Source organism: Oryctolagus cuniculus, chromosome 6 (genome assembly GCF_964237555.1).
Source record: "Oryctolagus cuniculus chromosome 6, mOryCun1.1, whole genome shotgun sequence".
Taxonomy (NCBI): domain Eukaryota; kingdom Metazoa; phylum Chordata; class Mammalia; order Lagomorpha; family Leporidae; genus Oryctolagus; species Oryctolagus cuniculus.
In genome coordinates, this window is record NC_091437.1 from 38,125,753 (window position 1) to 38,148,136 (window position 22,384).

At 53.6% G+C, this 22,384-nt stretch overlaps 2 protein-coding genes across 10 annotated transcripts in view; one reads left to right on the top strand and one right to left on the bottom strand.

The window, feature by feature from the left end:
• Positions 1-12,366: 12,366 nt before the first annotated feature.
• On the top strand, positions 12,367-20,603 carry GPX3 (glutathione peroxidase 3). The gene is given in 5 exon segments (NM_001256900.1): positions 12,367-12,622; positions 17,015-17,168; positions 18,868-18,985; positions 19,143-19,242; positions 19,565-20,603. Coding segments are annotated over 5 exon segments (681 nt in total). The 5' UTR covers positions 12,367-12,535; the 3' UTR covers positions 19,787-20,603.
• Positions 20,604-21,014: 411 nt separating this feature from the next.
• Positions 21,015-22,384, bottom strand: part of TNIP1 (TNFAIP3 interacting protein 1) — a 54,940-nt gene continuing 53,570 nt past the window's right edge. For all 9 annotated transcript variants that reach the window (XM_008255274.3, XM_070076336.1, XM_051843549.2 and 6 more), the window contains one exon: positions 21,015-21,706. In XM_008255274.3, the coding sequence (XP_008253496.2) occupies positions 21,672-21,706 (35 nt within the window). In that variant the 3' untranslated portion in view covers positions 21,015-21,671. The remainder of the gene's footprint in view (positions 21,707-22,384) is intronic.

The window sequence follows — 22,384 nt, forward strand, 5'->3', positions numbered from 1 at the left end:
CCAGGTTCCTGGCTTTGGATCGGCCCAGCCCCAGCCATTGTGGCCATTTTGGGAGTAAACCAGCAGATGGAAGTCAGTCAGTCTCTCTCTCTCTCTCCCTCCCTCCCTCCCTCCCCCTCTCTCCCCCTCTCTCACCCTCTCCCTCTGTAATTCTGCCTATTAAATAAATAAATCTTTTTAAAAAGAAAGAAACTGGCTACTTGTAGCAGAGCACTGGAACCCTGCACCCTTAATGTGAATCCAGCAGGCCCTTAGAGGCAGAGGTGGGAGAGAGACTTCCAGGAGAGAAAACACAGAAGGTTTTGGAGGTAATAAATACGTATTTGGTGATGGCAAGGGGGTCGTTGTGCCTGGAGAGTGAAAGAGAAGGAGTCTGAAGAGAGAACCCAGGAGGAGAAAGCTGTGCCAGGTGGGAGAGGCCTGTGAACAGCAAGCCAAGGAGATCCTGTTGCATTTTATATTCAGGGAGGAACCAACCAAAAGGAATGGCATTGTGTGGGCTTAATGAGGATTCCTGTGGGGCATTGCATAATGGAACAAGGAGACTGGTTGGGGGGTGTTAATCCTTGCTCACAGATAACTGGAGAAGGAATGAGAGCTGAAGGAAATGACTGAGATAAAATCCACCGCATTTGCATCTCATTAGATGTTGGGGAGAGGGCAACACTGTGATTAAGGTTTGGGCAGCTGGGAGAATGTGAGCGCGTGCACCAGGCAGGGAGAGGTGCTTCACTTTGCTTACACAGGGCGGGAATCTGATGGGACGTCTGGGAGGACATGGTAACGGAGAGAGCCGGCACATTCAGACCTGACAACCTGCATCTCCACCGCCAGCTCTGTGTCCTAGAGAAACTCCATCACAGGTGCACAAGACAGTTTACAAGAGACGTTCCTGGCAGCATTATCTGTGGCAGTGAAAGGCCTGGTGGGAGGAGGAGCCGGTTCATAAACCACTGTGCAGTGACTGCAAAGGAAGTGGACAAAAGGCACTGACACGGAAAGATCTCCAAGACAGGGAGTGGGCGAGAAAAGCAAGCAGTAGCACCATAATAGTGTATTGTATGACTTAAGGAAAAAGCAGACACACCAAACAAAAATGCTGCTGCATATATATTTTAAATGGTATGTGGGCAGGCATAGAGAAAATTCTGGAAGGATAAACACTACTAATTGTGCTAAAGGAGAAGAGTTGTGATAAAAATGAGGAGAGAAGGAATAGTTACATGGGATTTTAGCCATAGTTGTCAAGTTTTATTTCACAAGAAAGTAATCATATATTACTTATGTGAATATAAGTTCTCAAAACTGTTTCAAAAAGATAGATTTTATGGGAAGAGAGAATGGAGACAAGGACTGGATATCTGAGACTGTGGGTACGGCACTGTTACTGGGAACACTGGGAGAGGTTTCTGGAACCCAAGGTGGAGGGAGAGCCCACTGCACTCAGCAGCCCTGCAGACAGCGGCCAGCAGGATGGGTTCTGTGAGCCCAGCTGGCTTTCAACACCTTGCAATTACAGCCACGTTCCTGTGTCCTCAGGGTCACATGGCCCACCATTGCCTTGGCAGGGGATGCTGTTTGTTCTTTCTGAGTTGTAAGTATCCGGACTTCAGCCAGTGTTTGTGTTTGGAAATATTCCTCCTCTCCACAGTGGGATTCTTAGTGTTTTTATTCCACGCCTTCAAACTGCCTGTGCAATTCACTTCTTTCCGTTCCTGCTCCAGCAAACAGCTGCCTCCTCTCCTGTCTCCATTCCAGAAAATTCCCACTCTAGGTCACTTTTAAGAGCATTACCGTGGGGAGTGATGGGGCTCACAAAGTAGCACCCCAAGTGAAAGGCTCAGAAGCAAAGTCTCTCTCTGACCTCCTCCTGCCCTCTTGCCTCCTGCCTCCTTGTCTCTTACCCAAGCCAAGCCACAGACTAGAATTTCACTTCCTCAAGGCAGGCATAGAAACGAGAGCCCCTTTTCCCCAAAGCCAGGCACAAAGCTTAAAAATATACTCTCATTTCCCCTTGCCTTTCTGTCTCAGAGCTGGTCGTAAAGCAATTCTAACCTACCTTGTTGCATCATAGGTCATAAGACCCTCATTTCAGAAGGGGTCCTGCCCCACCCTAGGGAGGAAGGAGAGCTGCATAGAGAAACCAAGAAGAAACCCTTGCTGGGTTTCCCCACTCAACCTGTCAGCGCTAGATCACTCTCTCTGTGGCCAATCCCATCTCTACACGGTTGTCCACGCTTCATTGAACCTAAGCATGAAAACTGCTAACATACACTGGGTCTTTGAGTCTCCCATCTGAAGGCTGCTACGTCAGATAAAATTTGGATCAAAAAAAATTTCTTGACGCTTTTGTCTTGTTGACCTGTTGTAGGGGTGTCAGGTAAGACCCTCTATGAAGGACAGGATGGGGATCACCCCCTTTCCCACCCCTGCAGGGGCCTCCTGAAATTTCTCAGGGGACATTAGGCATGCATGTGGCTAATTCTGAATGAGCATACAGGTGGCAGGCCCTATGCTAACTTCAGAGAAGTATCTCAGTTGATCCTTCCGACAACCCCAGTAGGACAGTCCTATGGTAACTTTCATTCCACAACTGAAACTATGGTTGTCACCAAGGTTGCACAAACTGGGAAGTGGTGGACGACTCTGTGTCTTATTATGTGAGTCTGTCCTGTGATTGATGGGAGGGGGCATGGCAGAGCTGGACTAGGGGACAACTTCCCAGGTGTGCCAGAGGGTGGCCTTTATGGCCATTATCTCATTTGATTTCCCCACAGTGCTCTAATGATGGGGGTCATTAGGGAAAATGAGGAGTTGAGTCAAGCTCTGTAATTCCCTTAAAGTGGCCAACTCTGGGTTAAGGGCTTTTAGCACCCATTAACTCCCTGTGTGGCCTTGAGCCAGGCTGCAAGGCAGGGCGCAGGCTAACTCGCCATGGTCCTTTCTGGCCCAGCCCTCCAAGGATCAGCAAGTTCCTAGCAGCTGCTCCTCCCAGTCTGGAAATTCTTGGCCGGAACCCCCTGCTTTCCAAACCTGCCCATCCCAGGAGACAAGCTAAGTGGTGGAGGAGCCAGTTTCCTGAGTTAATAAACAGGCTGTTTATAGCTGGGAGCAGTCATGGGGCAGGCAGCCACAGGCCGGGAGGTCACACTGCTTCCGAAGGCTGCGGGTTTCTCGTAAACACCGGCCAGGGAGCCTCCTGGTGTGAGAGGGGCTGGAGAACCACTGCTCACGCTGGGCAGCGCCCCAGAGCCCCTGTACTGGCTGCCCGCCCCTCTCTCCAATCCTGCTTGCCGGTCACTGGTTCCCTTTCTTCTCTAGTGGGCAGAGGCTGTGTGTTCATAGGAGGCCCACCTGAGAACTTTGCAAAGGCAGGCCTCCTCCGTGTGCTCCTCTGTAAAGCGGGGGTAACAGTGGCCCCCCACCGGCTGGAGGCATGGGGAGTGGCCTGCACTGTGTCTGGCACCCACAGTGGATGTGCACAACATGTCCTGTCCCCTCCTCCCCCGCCACTCTCCCCTTCCTCCCCAGTGCCGGCCCCTGCTCCAGCCCTGTCCCTGTCCCTGGCTGCGCCCTGCCACTTCCCCTGAGTGCTTTTGCTTTTTCAGAGAGGGGACGAAGGAGCCCCTGGGAAGAGGGCTGACCACTTTGGGGCCAGTCTGGGCTAGGCACTTCCCCCAAAAGGCCACACCCTAGAGAATGCCTGCTTCTAAATAAAATAGCCCACAGGATTCGGGGGTGGAGGGAGGATGTAGAAAGGGAAAGGCCAGGATGTGGAAACCTTTGGCTGATTTTTGCCCTCAGTCCAGCTCTCCCAGTGGCTTCATGATGAGACGTCATTGCATAAATTGCTGTGTGACTTTGGGCAAGTACCATTCACTCTCTGGGTTCCCGTGAAGTGTGGGATAGCAGTAAAGAGGAGAAGCACAGTCCCCGGAGCCAGATGATCTGAGATGCAACCCCACGCCTACCACTTACTCACTTGGAGTACTCTCTGCCTCAGTTCCTCCCCCTGGAAAATGGGATTGATAGGATCTCTGCCTTGTAGGGTTATGATGGGGATTCAGTAAAGGTGTCCGTTTAAAGCACTTGGAATAGAGCCTCGCCCGCAGCTGGCATTCAGGGAGTCTTGGCTCTTGTGTCTAAGTGGGGAGGTAGGGCAGGGGTAGGTGTGCGTGTGCGGAGAGCCGGGTGTTCTCCAAGGGCATTGTAAAGTCCTGACTCTGCACTTTCCTCCTCTGTTGACTCCTGGGTCAGAATAGGACAGAATGCTGAACCTCAAGGATTTGGCTGTCCCACGGAGGCCATTGGAGGCTGGGCAAAGACTTTCAACAGCAGACGGAGCTCTTGGGGATATTCTGCAGAAAGCAAGGACGACTTGGTCTGGGCTCACAGCACTGGGATGAGCTGGGGAATCACCCATGCTGAGGGCACGGCAGGGCTGTGAGTGGAAGAGAGCGGCAGGTTCAGGCTGCAGGCCCCCATTCTATAGCTAAGATACTGGGGCCACCATTGGCATCTTTCATAATCAGAAGCATGCAATGCGGAGAGACCCTTTCCCAGGCTCTGCAGCTAAAGCTTTCCCATGTATTATCTCAGTCCGGCCAAAATGCCCCTTGACACGAGAGGAAAGTTGCCTCACCCAAGGTGAAACAGACAGAAAGGGGCAGAGCTGGGATCTGAATCCAGGTTTCTCTGACGCCAGACCCAGGGTTCTCAGGCCGAACTCTTATTGCTTCCTGACGCCTGCATTAGTGCCGGAGCCCACAACGGGGATCTTACTGTTCTAGTAGATAACACCAGTGGATCAGCCTGGGCTCCTGGCAGTTTTCCCCGCCTTTCCACCCTGAGCCACAAGCCACAGTGGGAGACCAGACCCTGTAGGGGAGCAGCTCTTTCCCTCCAGGCCCTGTCTCTGCACCGTCTGTCCGCACCGTCTGGGGAGAAGCAGTGGCTGTTCTCGCCAGAGGCAGGGAAGGAGGGCTGGGAGCTGGGGTGAAGCTTTTTGGCTTATGAGCCCAACTTGCTCAGACGTGAGTGAGGGTCTTCACTTGCTTGGGAGGAGAAGCTAGGAGGGGGAGATAGGATGAAAATGACAGCGACGGGAAGCTGTTGTCTGGGACACGGTTTCTGCTCTGAGCCCCCACAGAGTGGGGTGTCCCCAGTGAAAGTTCCACATCACCAAATTCAAACTGAGTTGTTATCGGGCCTTTCAAGAAATCCAGAGCCGGGGCCGGCAGATTTCCCAGACAGGCCAGGGTCCATCGGCAGGATCATGAGGTTCCCTGTGCCTTAGTCCTGACACACATAGAGGAACACGATGTTAATCAAGTCCTTCTTTTCCTATTGTTCTGTCTTCCTGTCCCTGCCTTACAGGAAAAGTCACTTGGAAATGGTAAGTCCACATCGTGTTCTTTTTGTGTTTTCTGTAGCCTTTCTCTGTCTATAGAAGCAACCTCCACTGCCAGGCTCATCCGAACTCTTACTCTTTTTACTCTTTGTTTTTTAAGATGTATTTATTTATTTGAAAGGCAGAGTTTATATATATATATATATATATATATATATATAGAGAGAGAGAGAGAGAGAGAGAGAGAGAGAGAGAGAATGAGAATGAATAGCATCTTCTATCCTCTGGTTCACTCCCCTCTTGGCCACAACGGCCAGAGCTGGGTCAGGCAGAAGCCAGGAGCTTCTTTCAGGTCTCCCATGTGGGTGCAGGGGCCCAAGCACTTGGGCCATCTTCTGCTGCTTTTCCAGGCACATTGACAGGGAGGTGGATCAGAAGTGGAGCATCTGGGACTCGAAGTGGCTGCCATATAGGATGCTGGTGCTATAGGCAGATTTACCCACTACGCCACAATGCCAGCCCCTCTTACTCTGTTTTATGGAATCAATTGTTGCCCAATTCTAAAATTTAAAATACAACCAACTAAGATCTTTAAATTGCTGTGATTTTCTGCTTTTACAGGGCTGAAGTGAAAAAGAACTTTCCCTTCAAAAATATTAAGTTTGTAGTTGCTATGAAATTTATCAGTTTTAGGGGTGGTGCTATGGCATAGCAGTAAAGCTGTCGCCTGCAGTGCCGGCATCCCATATGGGTGCTGGTTCGAGACCCGGCTGCTCCACTTCCAATCTAGCTCTCTGCTATGGCCTGGGAAAGCAGTAGAAGATGGCCCAAGTCCTTGGTCCCTGCACCCACGTGGGAGACCGGGAAGAAGCTCCTGGCTCCTGGCTTTGAATCGGCACAGCTCTGGCCATTGCAACCAATTGGGGAGTGAACGAGCGGATGGAAGACCTCTCTATCTCTGTGCCTATCTTTCTCTTTGTGTAACTCTAACTTTCAAATAAATAAATAAATAAAAATTTTTTAAGAAATTTGTCGGTTTAATGTATCTGCTGTCCCCAGATAAAATTGCTGCAGTCAGCTCTTGGTTAGTATTGGGACATTTCCATGAGAGTATTTCCAAAAATTCATAAAAAAGTTAGATGGTAAATTTACTTTGATGCAAAAAAACTGAAACCAGTGCATAGCTTTTTCATCATATTTTTTTAATTATTATTATTTGATCAATGTGAGTTTACAAAGTGCATCTTTTGTATTGTTGTGGCTTCCCCCCCCCCCAACCTCCCTCTTTCCCGCGGCCCTCCCCTCTCCCACTCCCTCCCCTATCCCGCCCTTCACTGAATTTCATTTTCAATCACCTTCATATAGAGAAGATCAACTTAGTATACACTAAGCAAGGATTTCAACAGGCTGCCCTCACGCAACCAAACAAGGTATAGGGCATTGTTCCACTAGTAGTGTTGTTTTTAAGTTTCATAGTAAAACACATTAAGGACAGAGATCCTACATGGGGAGCATGAACTTTTATGACTCTTCACATTTCAGGAGGATTTTCTCCATCCCCAGAACTAACGAGTAGCTTACTGTGCCCTAGTTATACAGACATCACAGTGTATGCAGATGCCTACTTTCTTATGGGAGTTGAGGATCTTGCTATGTGCTAGACCAGCTCCTTGCAGAAACCCTGGACACGGAGTCTATGCTGAGCTTCTCTGGTAGGCAGCATTTTCCCTGTGCCGTCACAGTGGGTTGCTAAATGAATTAAGCTTATCTTTTGTGACGCAACTTGGAGAAGGTTCTTGGAAGCTTGTTCTGAGTTTCTTCCAGGTTTTGTCGCATGCACCTTTTCCCTTTGCTTTTATTTATTTATTTTTTATTTTTGACAGGCAGAATTAGACAGTGAGAGAGAGAGACAGAGAGAAGGGTCTTCCTTCCGTTGGTTCACCCCCAAATGGCCGCTGCAGCTGGTGCGCTGGGCCGATCCAAAGCCAGGAGCCAGGTGCTTTCTCCTGGTCTCCCATGCGGGTGCAGGGCCCAAGGACCTGGGCCATCCTCCACTGCCTTCCTGGGCCACAGCAGAGAGCTGGACTGGAAGAGGAGCAACCGGGACTAGAACCCGGTGTGCCAGCACCGCAGGCAGAGGATTAGCCTAGTGAGCCACAGCGCCAGCCCCTTTGCTGACTTTTATAACATTTCCCTGGAATGAATCACAGCATCAGTAGATTGCTGAGTTCTGTGGGTCTTCCTGGGAAATCGCTGAACCTGGAGGTGGTCTTGGGGACTCCTAACAGGAGATAAGCTTCCATTTCAGAGTCAGCCATGACCCATGCCAATCCCTCATGAGGATATACCTGAGACCAGCACTGTCCAATAGGAATATACTAAGAGGGAACTCCAGAAAGTTGGTGGGAAATGAATTAAAAGCTGAAAATGTGAAATTCTTGCATGTGAAGAGTCTTCAAAAAGTTCCTGGTAAAATGCATATTAAGAAAAAACTGCATGGATTTCAAATTTTTTTGTACCAAAATAAACTTATCTGTTAATTCTGTTTTCCCCCAAACTGTTTGAAGTACACTTGTATGAGTCGCATGTGTAATTTTAAAGTAACTTTCTAATAGCTACATCTTAAAAGGTAAAATAGGTGATATTCACATCATGCATATATTTTCTTTAACACAATAAATAAAAATATTGGGGCCTGTGCTGTGATGCAGTGGGTTTATGCCCTGGCCTGAAGTGCTGGCATCCCATATGGGCACTGGTTAGAGACCCGGCTGCTCCACTTCCAATCCAGCTCTCTGCTAAGGCCTGGGAAAGCAGTGGAAGATGGCCCAAGTCCTTGGGTCCCTGCACCCACTTGGGAGACCTGGAAGAAGCTCCTGGCTCCTGGCTTCAAATCGGCACAGCTCCGGCCATTGCTGCCAATTGGGGAGTGAACCAACGAATGGAAGACCTCTCTCTCTCTGTCTCTCCTCTCTCTGTGTAACTCTTTCAAATAAATAAATAAATCTTTAAAAAATATCATTTTAACATGTAATGATATAAAATTATTGATATATTATTTTTTCATACTAAGTATTCAAAAAACTGTGCATCTGTTATACTCACAGCACATATCAGTTTGGATTAGCCACATTCCAAACGTTTAATAGCCGCATGTGGCTAGTGGCTGCCATCTTGGATAGTGCAGACTTAGTTGGAGCTGATTGGCAAGGGTGGTGGAGACGGTGTCTATGGGTTAGAACCCTAAACTTCTGCTCAATCCTCTCTACCATAAGCAGAGTCACTTAACCTCTCCGTGCATCAGTGTCTTCCCCTATAAAATAGGGATAATCATGTTAGCCTCCTCATGAGTACATCAGTGTAAGGCACCACCTGGTATGTCAAGCTGTGGGTGAATGCTCACTGGTCTCTTGGTATCCTAAAGCCCGGCCCTCACAGATCAACTTGTTCAACTCACTGTACACGTGAGAGAACTGAGCCCCAAAATCCAGAAGGCAGCGTTGAGAAGCAAAGGCTCCAGTGCTCACCTCTCCTCTTGATGAACTCCCTGTCTTCTGGCTCTGAGATTGGATTTGCCAGTTATTCAGGAAACTGGCAGCTCCACGGGCTCCAATTGATCCTTCAGTTCCATCTTGACTGCAAAGCAGGGCCACTGTTTGAGGCGGGCATGGGAGGCCTGGGGGTTGGGCCTCCCTTCCGCAGCCTCCAGCCAGACCCTGTGTTGCGCTGGCTGCCCCTATGGCCAGCCAAGTCAGTAATCCCAAGTGCTTACTCAGCAGTGAGAAGGCTGGCTTTCATTGCTCTGGCTTTTACTACCCTTCTTGTTTATTAACTCGTGTTCTATCTTCCTTGAGGACACAGCATCAGCACTTTTAAGTCATCTGCTTTTTTCCACTCTCCTTTAATCCTCAGTCCCTGCTCATCAACCAAGCAGGTGGGTGGTAAGCCCCTGTATATGTTTCAAAGAAGCACCGGGTACCCACCTGTTGGGGACACAGATGAGTACATTCTCAGACTAAAAGCTAACTTAGGATTCCTATAAGTGTCTCTTTCCATCTCTCCCTCCAGAAGACGAGTGCAAACCATCCACCTGCTCTGACAAGCTATCAGCAGAACTCACATCTCAAGTCATACCAGCAGGTGGCATCAGAACAGTCTTGTGGGCTCAAAATAATTAACTCCTAGGGGCGTAGCTGATAAAGCCACCATCTGTGACACTGGCATCCCATTCGGGTGCTGGTTGGGCCCTTACACCCACATGGGAGACCTGGAAGAAGCTCCTAGCTCCTGGCTTTGGTCTGGCCCAGCCTTGGCTGCTACAGCCATTTGGGAAGTAAACCAGCAGATGGAAGACTGATCTTTCTTTTTGTCTCTCCCTTTCTATAACTCTGCCTTTAAAAAAAAAATAAATAAATGATTAGCTCCTGCTAACCTGAAGCTGTGCTTATTCTGTATGCCAGAGTGTTTATTTATCATAAATATTTGCTGGGCATCATTTATGCATGAAGCCTTATGTTAGGTACTAGGAATGAAGTCTTGGTGGACCTTATAATTTAGCACAGAAAACGGAGAAACAAGAAATGATGATAAAGTAAGGCAAAGGGCTGATGCAGAGTGTCCAGTACCCCAGGAACTATAGGAAAACCAGGGGACCTGAACAGAGTTCTTCCTTGAGAACTGACTCTAGCAGACCCCTGAAAAATGAGTCAAAGGGAACCAGTTAAAGAGAGAGAACACTGAGTGCCTCAGACAGAGGTGACATCACAGATAAAGCCTGGAGGTGAGACAGTCCTGTTGGAAACACTGGAAAATGCCCAGGACAGCTGGGTTGAGAGAATGAGAATGTGGCGAAAGGTAAAGAAGTGGGCGGGTTTTGAGAGCATTGTCTGACATGCTGTGGAACTTGGACTTTAGTCCGAGGGCAGTTAGAAGCAGCCTGGTGGAGAACAACATCTTTCAAAACATAGGGTCCCTGGGACCAGGTCAACCAAGCCAACAATGAACAGGTCAACAAGCCAACGATGAAAAGACTGTGCAAAGTGCTGTTTGCATTCTCGTCTCTGTGTCCTTCATGGCAGTGGTCGGACCTCCTTTGAAAGTGGTTTCCCCCAATAGCCGGGCACACTCCCCCAGCCCTCTACCCCCACCCCAGCAGGCCACGTAATCAGGACTCCCAAGTTTCGTGTGGCACAGGCTTTCCCAAGACCCTTGGAACTGAAGAGCCACCAGGACAACTGTCAAAGACACTTGCTTCATAGATAGGCCGACCGAGACTCAGAGGAGGAAAGTCACTTGTCCAGTGGCCCCATTGCAGTCCAGGAGTAGCCATCTGGCTGTAGGGCTTATCATGCCTAAAGAGGAGCCCAATGAGGCAGAAAGGTTGCAGGAGTCAAGAGGCGTCCACCCTCGGTGTCAGCCCTGCACCAGCAGGGCCCTCGGTGCCTGCCTTGCCTCAGCCTCGTGGGCTCTGATAGACACACCATTGGGGGCAGGGCTGTAGTGTCTGCAAAACTCGGACATCTTTTAGGCTGGTAACCCATTGCTAGCCATGGAGTCTGAGGGTCACTAAGATGCTTACTGTTGCTAATAAACAGTGGATTTCTGACTATCTGATATGAATTCAGATATCTGTATCCTTGGGTAAAAATGAACCTCAAAAAGGTACAAGAACAGGGAGAGGCCCCCTGTTCTCCAGGAGTCGGGAGATCTGGTCCCGTGTCTGCTACAGGCTTGCTCTGGGAACTTGGGCGAATTCTTCCCCATCTCCATGCTTCGGAGAAGTGAGATGCTTGAATGTGTGGCAATTTTTGAGCATGTACTCTGTGTCAGACACTGTTCGTACGCTTCTGCGCTTTCATTCATCAGAAGACTCCTGGCCTCCCAGGTTCCCTGCACTTGACCACGCTGTGGTTTGAGGATGGGAAGGCTTTGTGGAGCGTATGGAACCTCAGACGCCTTCCAGGGTCCCACAGGGCATCAATACTGTGAGCCACAGCTAAAGCACCGGAATCTCTTCAGCGTTTCTTGCTTAGAAGAGATTTCTAATCCTTATGCTGGGACTCACGGCGCCAAGACTCAAGCCGGCAGGCTGCCTCAGAACCTTTGGGCTGTGTCTCAGGGCACACAGCGCCTGCCAGTTCTAGTGCAACTTCTCATGCAACGGTTCCAAAGTGGGGCCCAAGATCTGTCTTACTCAGCTGGGACAATGACCCCCAGGAGTCTGATGCGCCGGGAGCTGCCTGGTCAGTGTGTCTCCAAACAGAGAAACAGGTTCCACGTTTGATTAACTCAGCAAATATTAAACCTTCCTTGTGTACTAGGCCCCATGCCAGGTGGTGAGCAGGGGACCCCGCCCTGGAGGTTTTCACTGACCCAGAACATAAGGACCTCAGGGATCGGAAATGAATCCCAGCATTGCACAGTTGGGGACCCTGAACTCAGACAGGACAGCCGCATGCTCAGAACCTTCCACGTTGTCACCTTTCGAGGTTCCTATTTACCCAAAGACACACATATCTGCATACTTATCAGTTTCTCAGAAATCCATGGTACACACTGTAACATGTACAGTTTTCATGTGTCAAATAATTTTTTTTTTTTTTTTTTAGATTTAAAGGCTAAGTGTCAGCAGGTATATTTTCTGCTCCCAAACCCGCAGAGGCATCCCAGTGTGTACCCAGCAGCGGGCTGCATGTGAAATCCCAGGAACATGCACTTTGTTTTTTAAGCACTAAACATACATACAGTGGATGTTCCTCGAAGCATAATTTCAGCTCTTGCTGAAATTGTCTATCCTAACACTAAGGCAAGGACAAGCACGGGGTGTTTTTAAACACAGGAATAAGAACCGCCGTCACACTGAGCCTTGCTCCATAGCCCCCTTGCCCTGGCTGTACAGGACCACGCAGCTCTCGCCGCCTGCCCACGGACCTCACGCCCACCTCTCTTCGCAGACCTGTTTATGTCCCTGTCGCCCGGGGCCTGGGCAGGGGGAGCGCTGGGGGTGGGCGTGACTTGCCCCTGAATCCCAGCTAGCCTGCGATTGGCTCCAGGGACCCCAGCATGGCCGCCGATTGGTCCCCGCCTCGGGCTTGAAAGGTGGCTCGGAGCGTCGGACACCTCAGACGGACGGCGGCCAGGGATCCGCCGCGTCCGAGGCGAGCTGCGACGTGCGCCCAGCCCGCCATGGCCCGGCTGCTGCGGGCGTCCTGCCTCCTGTCCCTGCTCCTGGCTGGCTTCGTCCCCCCCGGCCGGGGCCAAGAGAAGTCCAAGGTGAGCCTCGGGGGCGGGGAGACAGGGGAGGGGACCCAGCTGCAGGCGTGTCTGTCACGGCGGCCAGGCACCCCTCTAGCCGGGCTGGCACCTGAACTCCACTTGCCGCCCCTCGGCCCGGGCCCCAGCCCCACCACTGTCGGTTCCTGTGCAGCGCCACCTACTGGGGATCTGAGGACTGGGTTTCCAGGTGCGCAGACTGAGCGCTGGAGAGAGGGCTGTCTCCCCCACGGCTACCTCGGGTGTGGGGGTCACGACGCTACATCTATCACCGCTGTACCCCAGCCATCCCCCTCCAGGGTGGGGCAGGGCACAGAAAAATCCTGGAGACCTGGCCTCAGAGTTGACCACGCAGCTGCCGGGGAGGCTGACAGGTGGGGGAGCAGGGCAATGCCTCTTGGTGGGCTTGGGGTGGGAGAACTGCTTTTGGGCTCTACCAGGGCAGGAATGATAAAGACGGGCTGAGAGGCCCACTCGGAGTCCAGGGCGTTGGCATAAGAGGCAGAGGGATGTCACACCCTCCCAGCTGGCATGCAGAACATGCCAGATTCTGAGATTCTACTCCTTGCTGGCCTCAGTTTCTCCATCTACAGGCGGTGGGAGAGGACCAATGGCTCGCAGAAGGGGCCACATCAACAAGCTGTTCTCTGTAGGGTCTCCAGCTGTAGGACAGCCTCACCACTCCCAATCCACTGTCGGTGTTGGCCTGAGCAAACCTGGTCACTGGAGAAAGCCAGGGTTGCCAGCTCAGGAGAGGCAGAATTCTCCAGAGCTTCTCGTCTGTCCCCAGTGGGGTGGGGATGGCCTGGCAAGCTCATCTCCTTGGGCAGTATTGAGAGGGTGGGTCGCCTGGAGGCTTCTCCTCTCGCCCAGGTTGCGAAGGAAGAACCAGGAGCAGGCTAGGGGCAGACCCAAAGGGAGAGAGTTCTGTCTGCAGCCTCCCAGTAGACACACACACACCCCAGCACGCTGGTGTAGGCTCAAGGTTTGGTGTCGTGTTCCTAAAACACTGCAGGGTTTTACTCCCAAGTCTTAGAAGCCCCTGGCTCTGTTCCCGAGACTGCTCTGTCTGCTCAGGAAGCCCATCCCGGGGTCCGCATTCTTCTCTCTGCCCTTTCTGTTCTCGGCGCAGATCCCTGGGTCTGTCCCTCCTCGGCAGTCCGTCTGAACACTGGATGGCCGTGAAGCCCTCCGTCCACCACCACCAACTTGGAGGGCATTCTCAGGGCAGGCACGGCTGCGTTTTAAGATTCTGGTGTGGAGAAGAGGCAGTGGTGGGCTGATTGGCCCCATGCTGTCAGCTCTTGGAGAGCCAGGGAAGGGGCGATGCAGGCCTGCCTTAAGAAGGCTGGGTGTCAGGGTATGGTCCTGGGAATAACTCATCCTGCTGCATGGTTTTTTGTTCAGAGAGAACAGGAAGGGTATGGCCTGTAACAGTTTTAGGGGGAGGTGTGAGCTTACCAGATGCACCCAGTCAGGACCTGCCGTGGCGGCAGCCCAAGCATGGCCGTCTCGCCTCCCAGCTCCTTACACTGAGATACTGCAGCTGTGGCTTCTAGGACCCAACTACCTGCCTCTCCAGCTCGAGGACCAAGGGACAGGGAGGGGGCAGCTGGAGAACCCAGGGACCAAGGATGACTCAGCTCGAGATGTTTTCCTCTTCGCGAGCAGCAGGGAGGGGCGGGCGGGCCCAGGGAACTGGGGGGATTCTCCTTTCCCTGCTGCGTCTTGCCCATTCCAGTCCAGCCTGAGGCCGCCCAGCTCCCTGCCCGTGCTCTGGAGAGAGTCACCGCTGCTGACGTGCTCGGGATCCTAGTAACCGCTGGTTTCTAGGTGACTGAACGAGGCAGTGGGAATCATGGGGCCGTTGCCAACCGCAGGGCAAAAGGGCCCTGAGTAGGGCGCCCAGTCTGACTCCATCTTACAGTCAAGGTGCCAGGGGTGCAGCACAAGCAAAGGGGTGGCAGAGAGTCAGAAGGATGGCAGGGCCCTGCATGCCGGCCGCTGGCCTCCCCGCGTGTCGCTGCAGTGGCAGTGGTGAGAAGGGAGAGGAGAAAGACTCAAGTCCAACAGCCCCGGCCAGCCAGGAGTCTGGCTGAGTGCTCCCTTGCAGCTCTCAAGCCAGCAGACCTGTCCTGGGGAGGGTTGGGCAGCCCTCATCTCATCCCGCCCCGCCCTGCGCTGTGTCCGTGTGCCCACAGCTCTCGCCTCCCTGGCCTCAGCACAGAGCGTGGAGGCTTGGCCATTCAGCCTCTGGGGACACCCGCACAGTGGATCGCTTTCTTCACGCGGGCTGGGGGACAGTGGAGGCATCTGCCATAATGTAGCAACCTGGGCGCCCTGGACCCTCGCTGCAGGTAGAATCCTCACCACCCCTGGACTTGGGTGTCCAGGCGGCTTTCAAGCCTGTTTTGTGTGCCCACTGTCTCACGGCCATTTTCAGAGCAGATGGTATCCTCCGACCAAGGCCCAGAGAGTGGAAGTGACTTGCCCGGGGCCACACACTCGGCAAAGGCTAGAACCTAACAGGAGGGGTCCCCCTGCCGCACCCCCACTTGAAAATGCCCAGCTGATCCTTCTCATTTACAGGCTCCAATTATCGGGACAGCCGCCTAGCATTTTTGTTCCCCTCCACTTCCCGGAGACGGTTTTTAGATGAGGGTGGAGGGCAGAGGTGGAGAGGCATGCAGGCATGCTGGAAGGCAGTGTTCCAGCTGCTGCAGCTCCGAGACCCAGCTGGGCTGCGTTGGTTGTGCTCCGGTTTGTTGGCGTTTCCATGTGAAATTGATCCCAGCTGGGACCGAGGCAGCCCAGGAGCAGGAGGAACGTCGTGCTTAGGTTGTGGGCCTGCCTTCCCACACCTGGGAGAAGTCCTGGGGTGTGGAACACGAGGCTCACGTAAAGCAAGGCACTGGCACCACAGCCACAAAGAGCGCACAGCTGCCGGGGAATGGCCTGGCGCAGGGGGCCCAGGCTCTCCCAGCTCAGCTGGCCTGCCCGCCTTCATGATGGAGGCAGCTCCTCTGCTCCCCGCTGGGACCACCCCTGCCAGCCTGGATGGCTTCCTCCACACAGGGAGGCCCAGGTACCTGGTCTCCACAGCCAGTTTTCCAGAAGAGAAGCAAAGGGGAGGAAGGAATTTAGTTCTCTAACCCCAGCACCCGTCTCTGCCCTCTCTGGATCGCGGCTGCTACTTTCTACTCCATCTGCTTCGTGTTGCCACCCCACAGAGGACAGTAGGGCCAGGAAGGACCTCCCACACCACCTAGTCCCATGGCTCCATGCTCTTCCATGGCCAGCCCACCTGCTGGCTTGTGGCACTGATGCAGTGACAGCTTTGAAAAGGCAGACCAGAGTTCTGCAGCCCGGGTGGGGAAGGAGGCAGGGTAGAGTAGGTCTCTCCCGCTGATGGTGCTGCTGTCGCGCCAGCTGAGTGAGAACAGCTGATCCAGCTCAAGACGCTCACCTTATAAGTAAGGAAACTGGGGGCCCGGGAAGATAAAGGGCCAGTCCAAGACCACAGAGAGTAAGTGGCAGGCCAGGATGTGGACCCCAGGTCTCCAGCCCACGGTCCAGCATAGCCCATCCCTCCTCATCTAAAGGGTTGACCATGAGGCAGCAGCTGAGCCGATGGGGGGATCAATGGTCACTGTCGCGTGGCTCACGTACACAGAATATCCAACATACGAGGGGTCCTCGAAAAGGTGTGGCAGTGCACATTATGAGAAACTGTGTGGCTTTCAAAAGTTTCTGACCCCAAATAAGCCGATCTTTGTAAGTCCATTTTCCCCTTTTGACACTTCCTGCATGGCAGGCCCTGCTGCTTAGCCTGCCTAGCCCTTCTCATCCTCACGGCAGGCCTCCCGCTCCCGACTCCATGGCCTGTGTCCCCGTTTCACGACAGCACCCTCGTCTCCCCAGTCCCCCTGACCCGGAGCCTCAGAGCTGCCACTCTCCCTGACGATTCCTCCTTGCCGGCCAGCTCATCCCTCACAATGGCCTGCTTTGGGCCCTTAGGGTCATTTACCTGGATTGTTGCACCAGCCATCCAGCCCGTCTCCCTCAGCCCTGTCTGCCAGTGACCCCACCAGCAGCGTCCATGCCTGGTGAATGTTCTTGAAGTGACACGAGATACAGAAGTAACTGACACAGCAAGTCACGTGCAAGGTTCTACAGCACACAGGTGCTTACGAACAGCACCGTGCTAATACCACGTGCTTGTTAAGCGGTTACAGCTGTGTTCACCATTTTCCTATACAAGGACTTGGAAGACCTTGCTTCTAGTCCAGTCACCCTCCTCCTTGGGAACGTTCATTAACTCGGGAAGGGAGGGAGGCCCAGGTTTGCTTCTGGCTCTAACTGCTCCCTGGTGCTGGTCTTTCCCTCTTCCAGACAGACTGCCATGGCGGCGTGAGCGGCACCATCTACGAGTACGGCGCCCTCACCATCGACGGGGAGGAGTACATCCCCTTTAAGCAGTATGCTGGCAAATACGTCCTCTTTGTCAACGTGGCCACCTACTGAGGCCTGACAGGCCAGTACGTGGGTAAGCACCAGCTCTCTTCCCCTGCTTGACTGGGAGCTGTTTCTGCCGCTGGAGCGTGTTTCACTCACGGGGCATCTCTGGTGCGAGGGGAAGGGAAGGGGCAGTGATCAGAACAACCCAAGCCCCAGGTCCCAACTCCACTGTGTCCCATGGACTGGGGGAGTTGTTTAGCTAAGCCTGAGGTCTGAAGGCCTCTGGACACACTCCACGATGGCCCTGCGTGTCCTTCTTGGTTGCCTGGGCACCTCAACTCCTTTAAAAGCAGAAGGGATGGAGAATGAGAATATCCCATCTCCCATCAGCCCCATGTGCCTCAGTGCTTCTCTTGGAACCCCAGAAAAGCAGAGCCCGTGAGGCCCCAGAGTCGGGGGGAGGGGAGGGAATGCCACATTTCTCAAGTTCATTCTAAAGTAAACTTGAAAGGTGTTCTGGTTCAGCCCTTCTTCCCTTTCCCCAATTTACAGGTAAGAAATCCCAGACCCACCATGAAGGAACAACTTTATCAGCCTCACAAAATGATTCAGGGTAGAACCAGGTTGCCTGTCTCTGATTCATCTGTCTTGAGCTGGGGCAGAGTAGAGCCTGAGGGAACAGGTGGACCAAAGGCACCTGCCAGCACCCAGGGAGAAAGCTTAGGTTGTCTAAGCACAGCAGGCTGGCAGGGTTGATGCTGCTGGCTGGCTGGCTGGCTGGCCAGCAGGGGCTGGGGGCAGGCAGGGTGATCTGACCCTGAACTGTGGGGAGAAACTGGGAGCAACTCGGACTAGACTAAGTTACTGGAATTAAGACTTATTCTATGCATCTGCTTTCCCACAATATGGCGCTGAGAAGGGAAACAGCTTCTACACAGCTGCCTCCAGTTCAACCAATAAACTGTGGGACCTGCTCCTGATTGGAGGAGAGCAGCGTACTCGGCGTGTGGGTAGCAGAGTTGGGATTGGTGGAGGAGGACTATAAAGGAGGAGAGAGACGGCATGCACCAGGAACATCTAAGGGGAACACCTGAGCAGCCCCCGAGAGAGCCGGCCGGCGGTGTGCCGCTCCCCCGCGGAAGTGGGGAATGTGGCAGGGGGAACCGCCCTTCCACGGAGGTGGAAGGGACGGCAGCCAACCCGGGAAGAACCAGCAGCAAACCCGGGGAGGGCCGAGCAGACAAAAGAACAGCGCAGGGTCCTGTGTCGTTCCTCCACGAAGAGGGGGAGCGACACTGAACGTTCTGCCTGGCAGTTGCAGGCGAATTCCTGGAAGCAAAGCCACAAGGGCTTGCTGGCCCTCTGGCAGGGTGTGCTCTGCCCAGAGTGCCTATTGCATTCGCGACACAGCATGTGCAAGAGGCCGGCTGGATGCTGGCACTGCACAAGAGGCCAGGACCACTCCTACCTAGAAGGTAGGAGGGTTGTCAAGGCCCACTCATCTCAAGGAATTCCTCTGCCTTCTGCCCAGGGCTGGATAGTTCTTGCTCCAGGAAACTTAATCTTGAAAGCTCTGAAGAGCCCCCACCCAACTGGCCCAGGTGGGTCTTGGCAATGGTTGGGAATTGTGTCCCAGCACTGCCACACCCAGTGGGCGACCTTGGGCCAGTCCCTTCCCCTCCCAGGCCTCAGTGATTTCAGCTGTACATTGGGTAAGCCACAAAGGACAGTGGATGAGGCAGGGGCCCTCACCAGGCTATCCGGTCTCTGCTCTCTCCCTGGCCCAGAACTGAATGCACTACAAGAAGAGCTTGCCCCATTCGGTCTGGTCATCCTGGGCTTCCCCTGCAACCAATTTGGAAAACAGGAACCAGGAGAGAACTCGGAGATCCTACCCGCCCTCAAGTGAGTGCTCACTCGGACCCACATTATACCTGCATTCATCCAACAGTCACTGGCTCCCACTGCCTACTCTGGATAAATGCCAGATCCCAACACTCCCTCCCTCGTCTGTCTCCTCTCACTTCTGAGACCTGTGCCCAACTAAGAACATTTCTTGTAGGTATGTCCGGCCAGGCGGGGGCTTCGTCCCCAATTTCCAGCTCTTTGAGAAAGGCGATGTGAATGGCGACAAAGAGCAGAAGGTCTACACTTTCCTGAAGGTGAGTCAGCAGCCACTGCACGGCGGCCTCTCTGCCCGCTGGGACTCTGGCTGCTCCTGGCCCCAGTGCCCCCTGCCCCGATCCCTGGGCTTCTGGGGAGTTTCTTGGTATCACACTACTGTTGCAACTCAGACCCTGGAGGTACGGCCCCAGAAGGGCCCAGGGAGGAAGAGGTGAAGGGTCTCCCAAGCTCCCAGAGTCACAGCAGGATGGGCAGTCAGTGTTCGGACTCCTAACTTGTGCTGTCTTCTTGGCGCCGTCCTCCCCGCAGCCTAGGAAGGGGGGAGGCCAGCTTCACACCCCTTTCTCTCCCCTGCCCCAGAACTCCTGCCCTCCCACCTCGGAGCTGCTGGGCTCACCTAACCGCCTCTTCTGGGAACCCATGAAGATGCATGATGTCCGCTGGAACTTCGAGAAGTTCCTGGTGGGGCCAGATGGCGTGCCCATCATGCGCTGGTACCACCGGGCCACAGTCAGCAACGTCAAGATGGACATCCTGGCTTACATGAGGCGGCAGGCAGCCATGGGGGCCAAGGGCAAGTAGCTGATGGCTGCCCCACCCCTCGTCCACTGTGCAGGGACCAGGGAGAGACTGTTCAGGAAGGAATCGAGGAATCCATGTTTCTCATCACACTGCTCACCCACCACAGACCCGTTTCCTATTACACAAGGCCCCAGCCTGACGCAGATGTGTGCAAACCATTGTGTGTGCGTGTGGTACTGTGCATGTGAGTGCACACGTGCCTGCAGGTGTGTGTGACCGGGTGTGTATGCACGGTGCACGCCAAGTGTCTACCTGGGTGGACACCCGGGATGCTGCTTGCGCTGTGTAGAAAGCTGGAGATACTCCTTTCTCTCCAGTTCTTCTGCCCATGACAACAAATGGCTTTCAGCTAAGTTCAAAGGAAAAGTGGCTGTTGGTCCGATTCTCCTGCTCTGACCTGGACCTCAGCTCTGAGGCCATCACCTCCCGCTGCCTCCAGATACCACCACTCCAGAAGTTTCTGGGTCTACTACACTTCCCAGCGTGCCTCCTCCTTCCTGAAGGCCCTCCCAGGTCCCCACCCCCTCACCCCCCACCTCCCTACACTCCCTGAGATCCGCCAAGGCAGATGTGAGAGGGAGGGCCGCCTAGCCTGTGTCAGGGGTGGCGTCTCCATGAGGGAGGGGCCCGAAGCCCTTGTGGGCGGACCTCCCCTGAGGCTGCCTGAGAGGCCCGGCCCTTAGTGCATTCAGGCCGAGGCCCCTGGCAGAGATGCCGCCCCTGCTCTTCGGAGGACGTGCCCTTTCCCTTCAGCCTGGCCTGCTGGCGTCACACTCACACCCCGTTTGCCCAGTAAAGGCCTTTCTGCAGCAGCTGAGCCTCCTGTGGTGCATCCTCACAAGTGGCTGCCCCGCTGCGGGCAGGGGAGGGCAGGGGGGCAGGGAGAGGACTGGAGGTGGGCGGTGGGCGGTGGGCTGTGGGCCTCTGTTCATTGGCTTCCAGCAAGGCTTACTCCGCAGCTGGGGTTTATGACACCAGTTCACATCAACTCCCATTCTTGCCATTCTCAAGGCAGCTAGAGTGATGCGAGGTGTTCCACTTGACAGAGGAGGAAACTGAGGCTCACAGAAGGGCCAGGCCTTGCCCCGTTCTGATGAGTGAAGGGCAGGTATTTAAACTGAGGGCCCCTGACCAGCAGCTCAGGCTCCTCCCACAGCCCCTGGACCCCAGGGGCTGTCAGGAAGTCAGGGGAGCAGCCAGGACAGAAAAGAACACCAGTCACAGATGGTTGATCTTTAACTTGGATTTATGTCCAAGATTCGTGCAAACAGCTGCCCAGGGATGGACAGCCACCACTCCTGGCCTCTGGCGCCAGAAGCCTCCAGCTGCGGGGCTGAGGGCCTGGACTTGGCCCAGGCAGCAATGGCTTTGGCAAGGCTACTATGGTGCAGAGGGCCCCGGTGGCAGAACAACACCCTGTCGCTCTCGTCTGCTCTGGCGACAAACCTGTTCTTCCCGCAGCTCCTCACAGAGGGGTAGGGATGAATGTGGGACAGGTCCTGCTACAGAGCTTGAAGCAAAAGTTAAACACGCACAGTGAGTCTGGCTGGAACCACTTCTGGGAAGGCTTAGCAAGGAAGGGAATCCTGGCCGCATCCCACTCTCAAGACTGGTGTCCCCCGGTGGCTTCAGCAAAGGATGACACTCAGAGCCAAGGGGCAGGGTGCTGAGTTATTCCTGGCGATGCTCAGACGAGCCTTGTGGGTGAGCCTCCTTGGTCTCACTCACAGTCTTGCGTGGGCCTGGGAGCGCCCAGCACCACCCATCTCGGCCTTCTGCCAGCTGAGGCTCTGGCCACGGAGAACACGTGGCCTCAAGTTTTTCAGTCATCTGAGGTCGGCCGGCTCTGCAGGACGACGGTGGAGCCACATGACACAGTCTGGTCTCACTGAGGCCCCTCGCGGTCATTTTTTGTGGAGCCTGAACAAACAGAAATTGTGAAGACTTGAAGATACACAGCACAGTAAGTTTCCGAATCCTACATGGAAACCAGTATAGTCACGGTGAAAATAATAGCTCCAAGAGTACTTCAAAAAGTTTGTGGACAGTGAAGTTAAATGATAAACTTATTCTGGTGCAAAAATAATCTAAAATCTGTGGATACATAGAATCTTTACAACTTTCTTACAAAATGCACATTACAACAATTACACAGATTTCAATTTTTCATACCAAAATAAACTGTCTTTTAACTTCCATTTTCCCATCAACTTTTGAAAGTCCCTGCCAGAGGTCTGGAGGGCTACTGAGAGCCAGGCTCTGGGCACAGCACAGCTAGCATATGCATCATGTGGCCTGCACCGGGCCCTGTGAAGCAGGCAGCTTCTTGCTCCGTTGTGGAGGGGGATCTGGGGTGCAGCACATGTTAAAATGACTTGTTCCAAGTCCCAGGCCCAGGAAGAGGCGGAACTGGCTCTAGAGCCCAGAAAATGGAGCAGCTCTAAAGCTCTAGCAGCCAGAACAGCCCTGTCCATCAGGCAGGCTCTGCCACTCCCCCAGGAGCCTCCAGGGCTCTGTGGGAACCGTGAGAAAATGAACCACCGGTCCAGTCTCCCTTTCCAGCTGGTGCCCTCTGAGCTGTGTGCCTCAGTCCCTGCT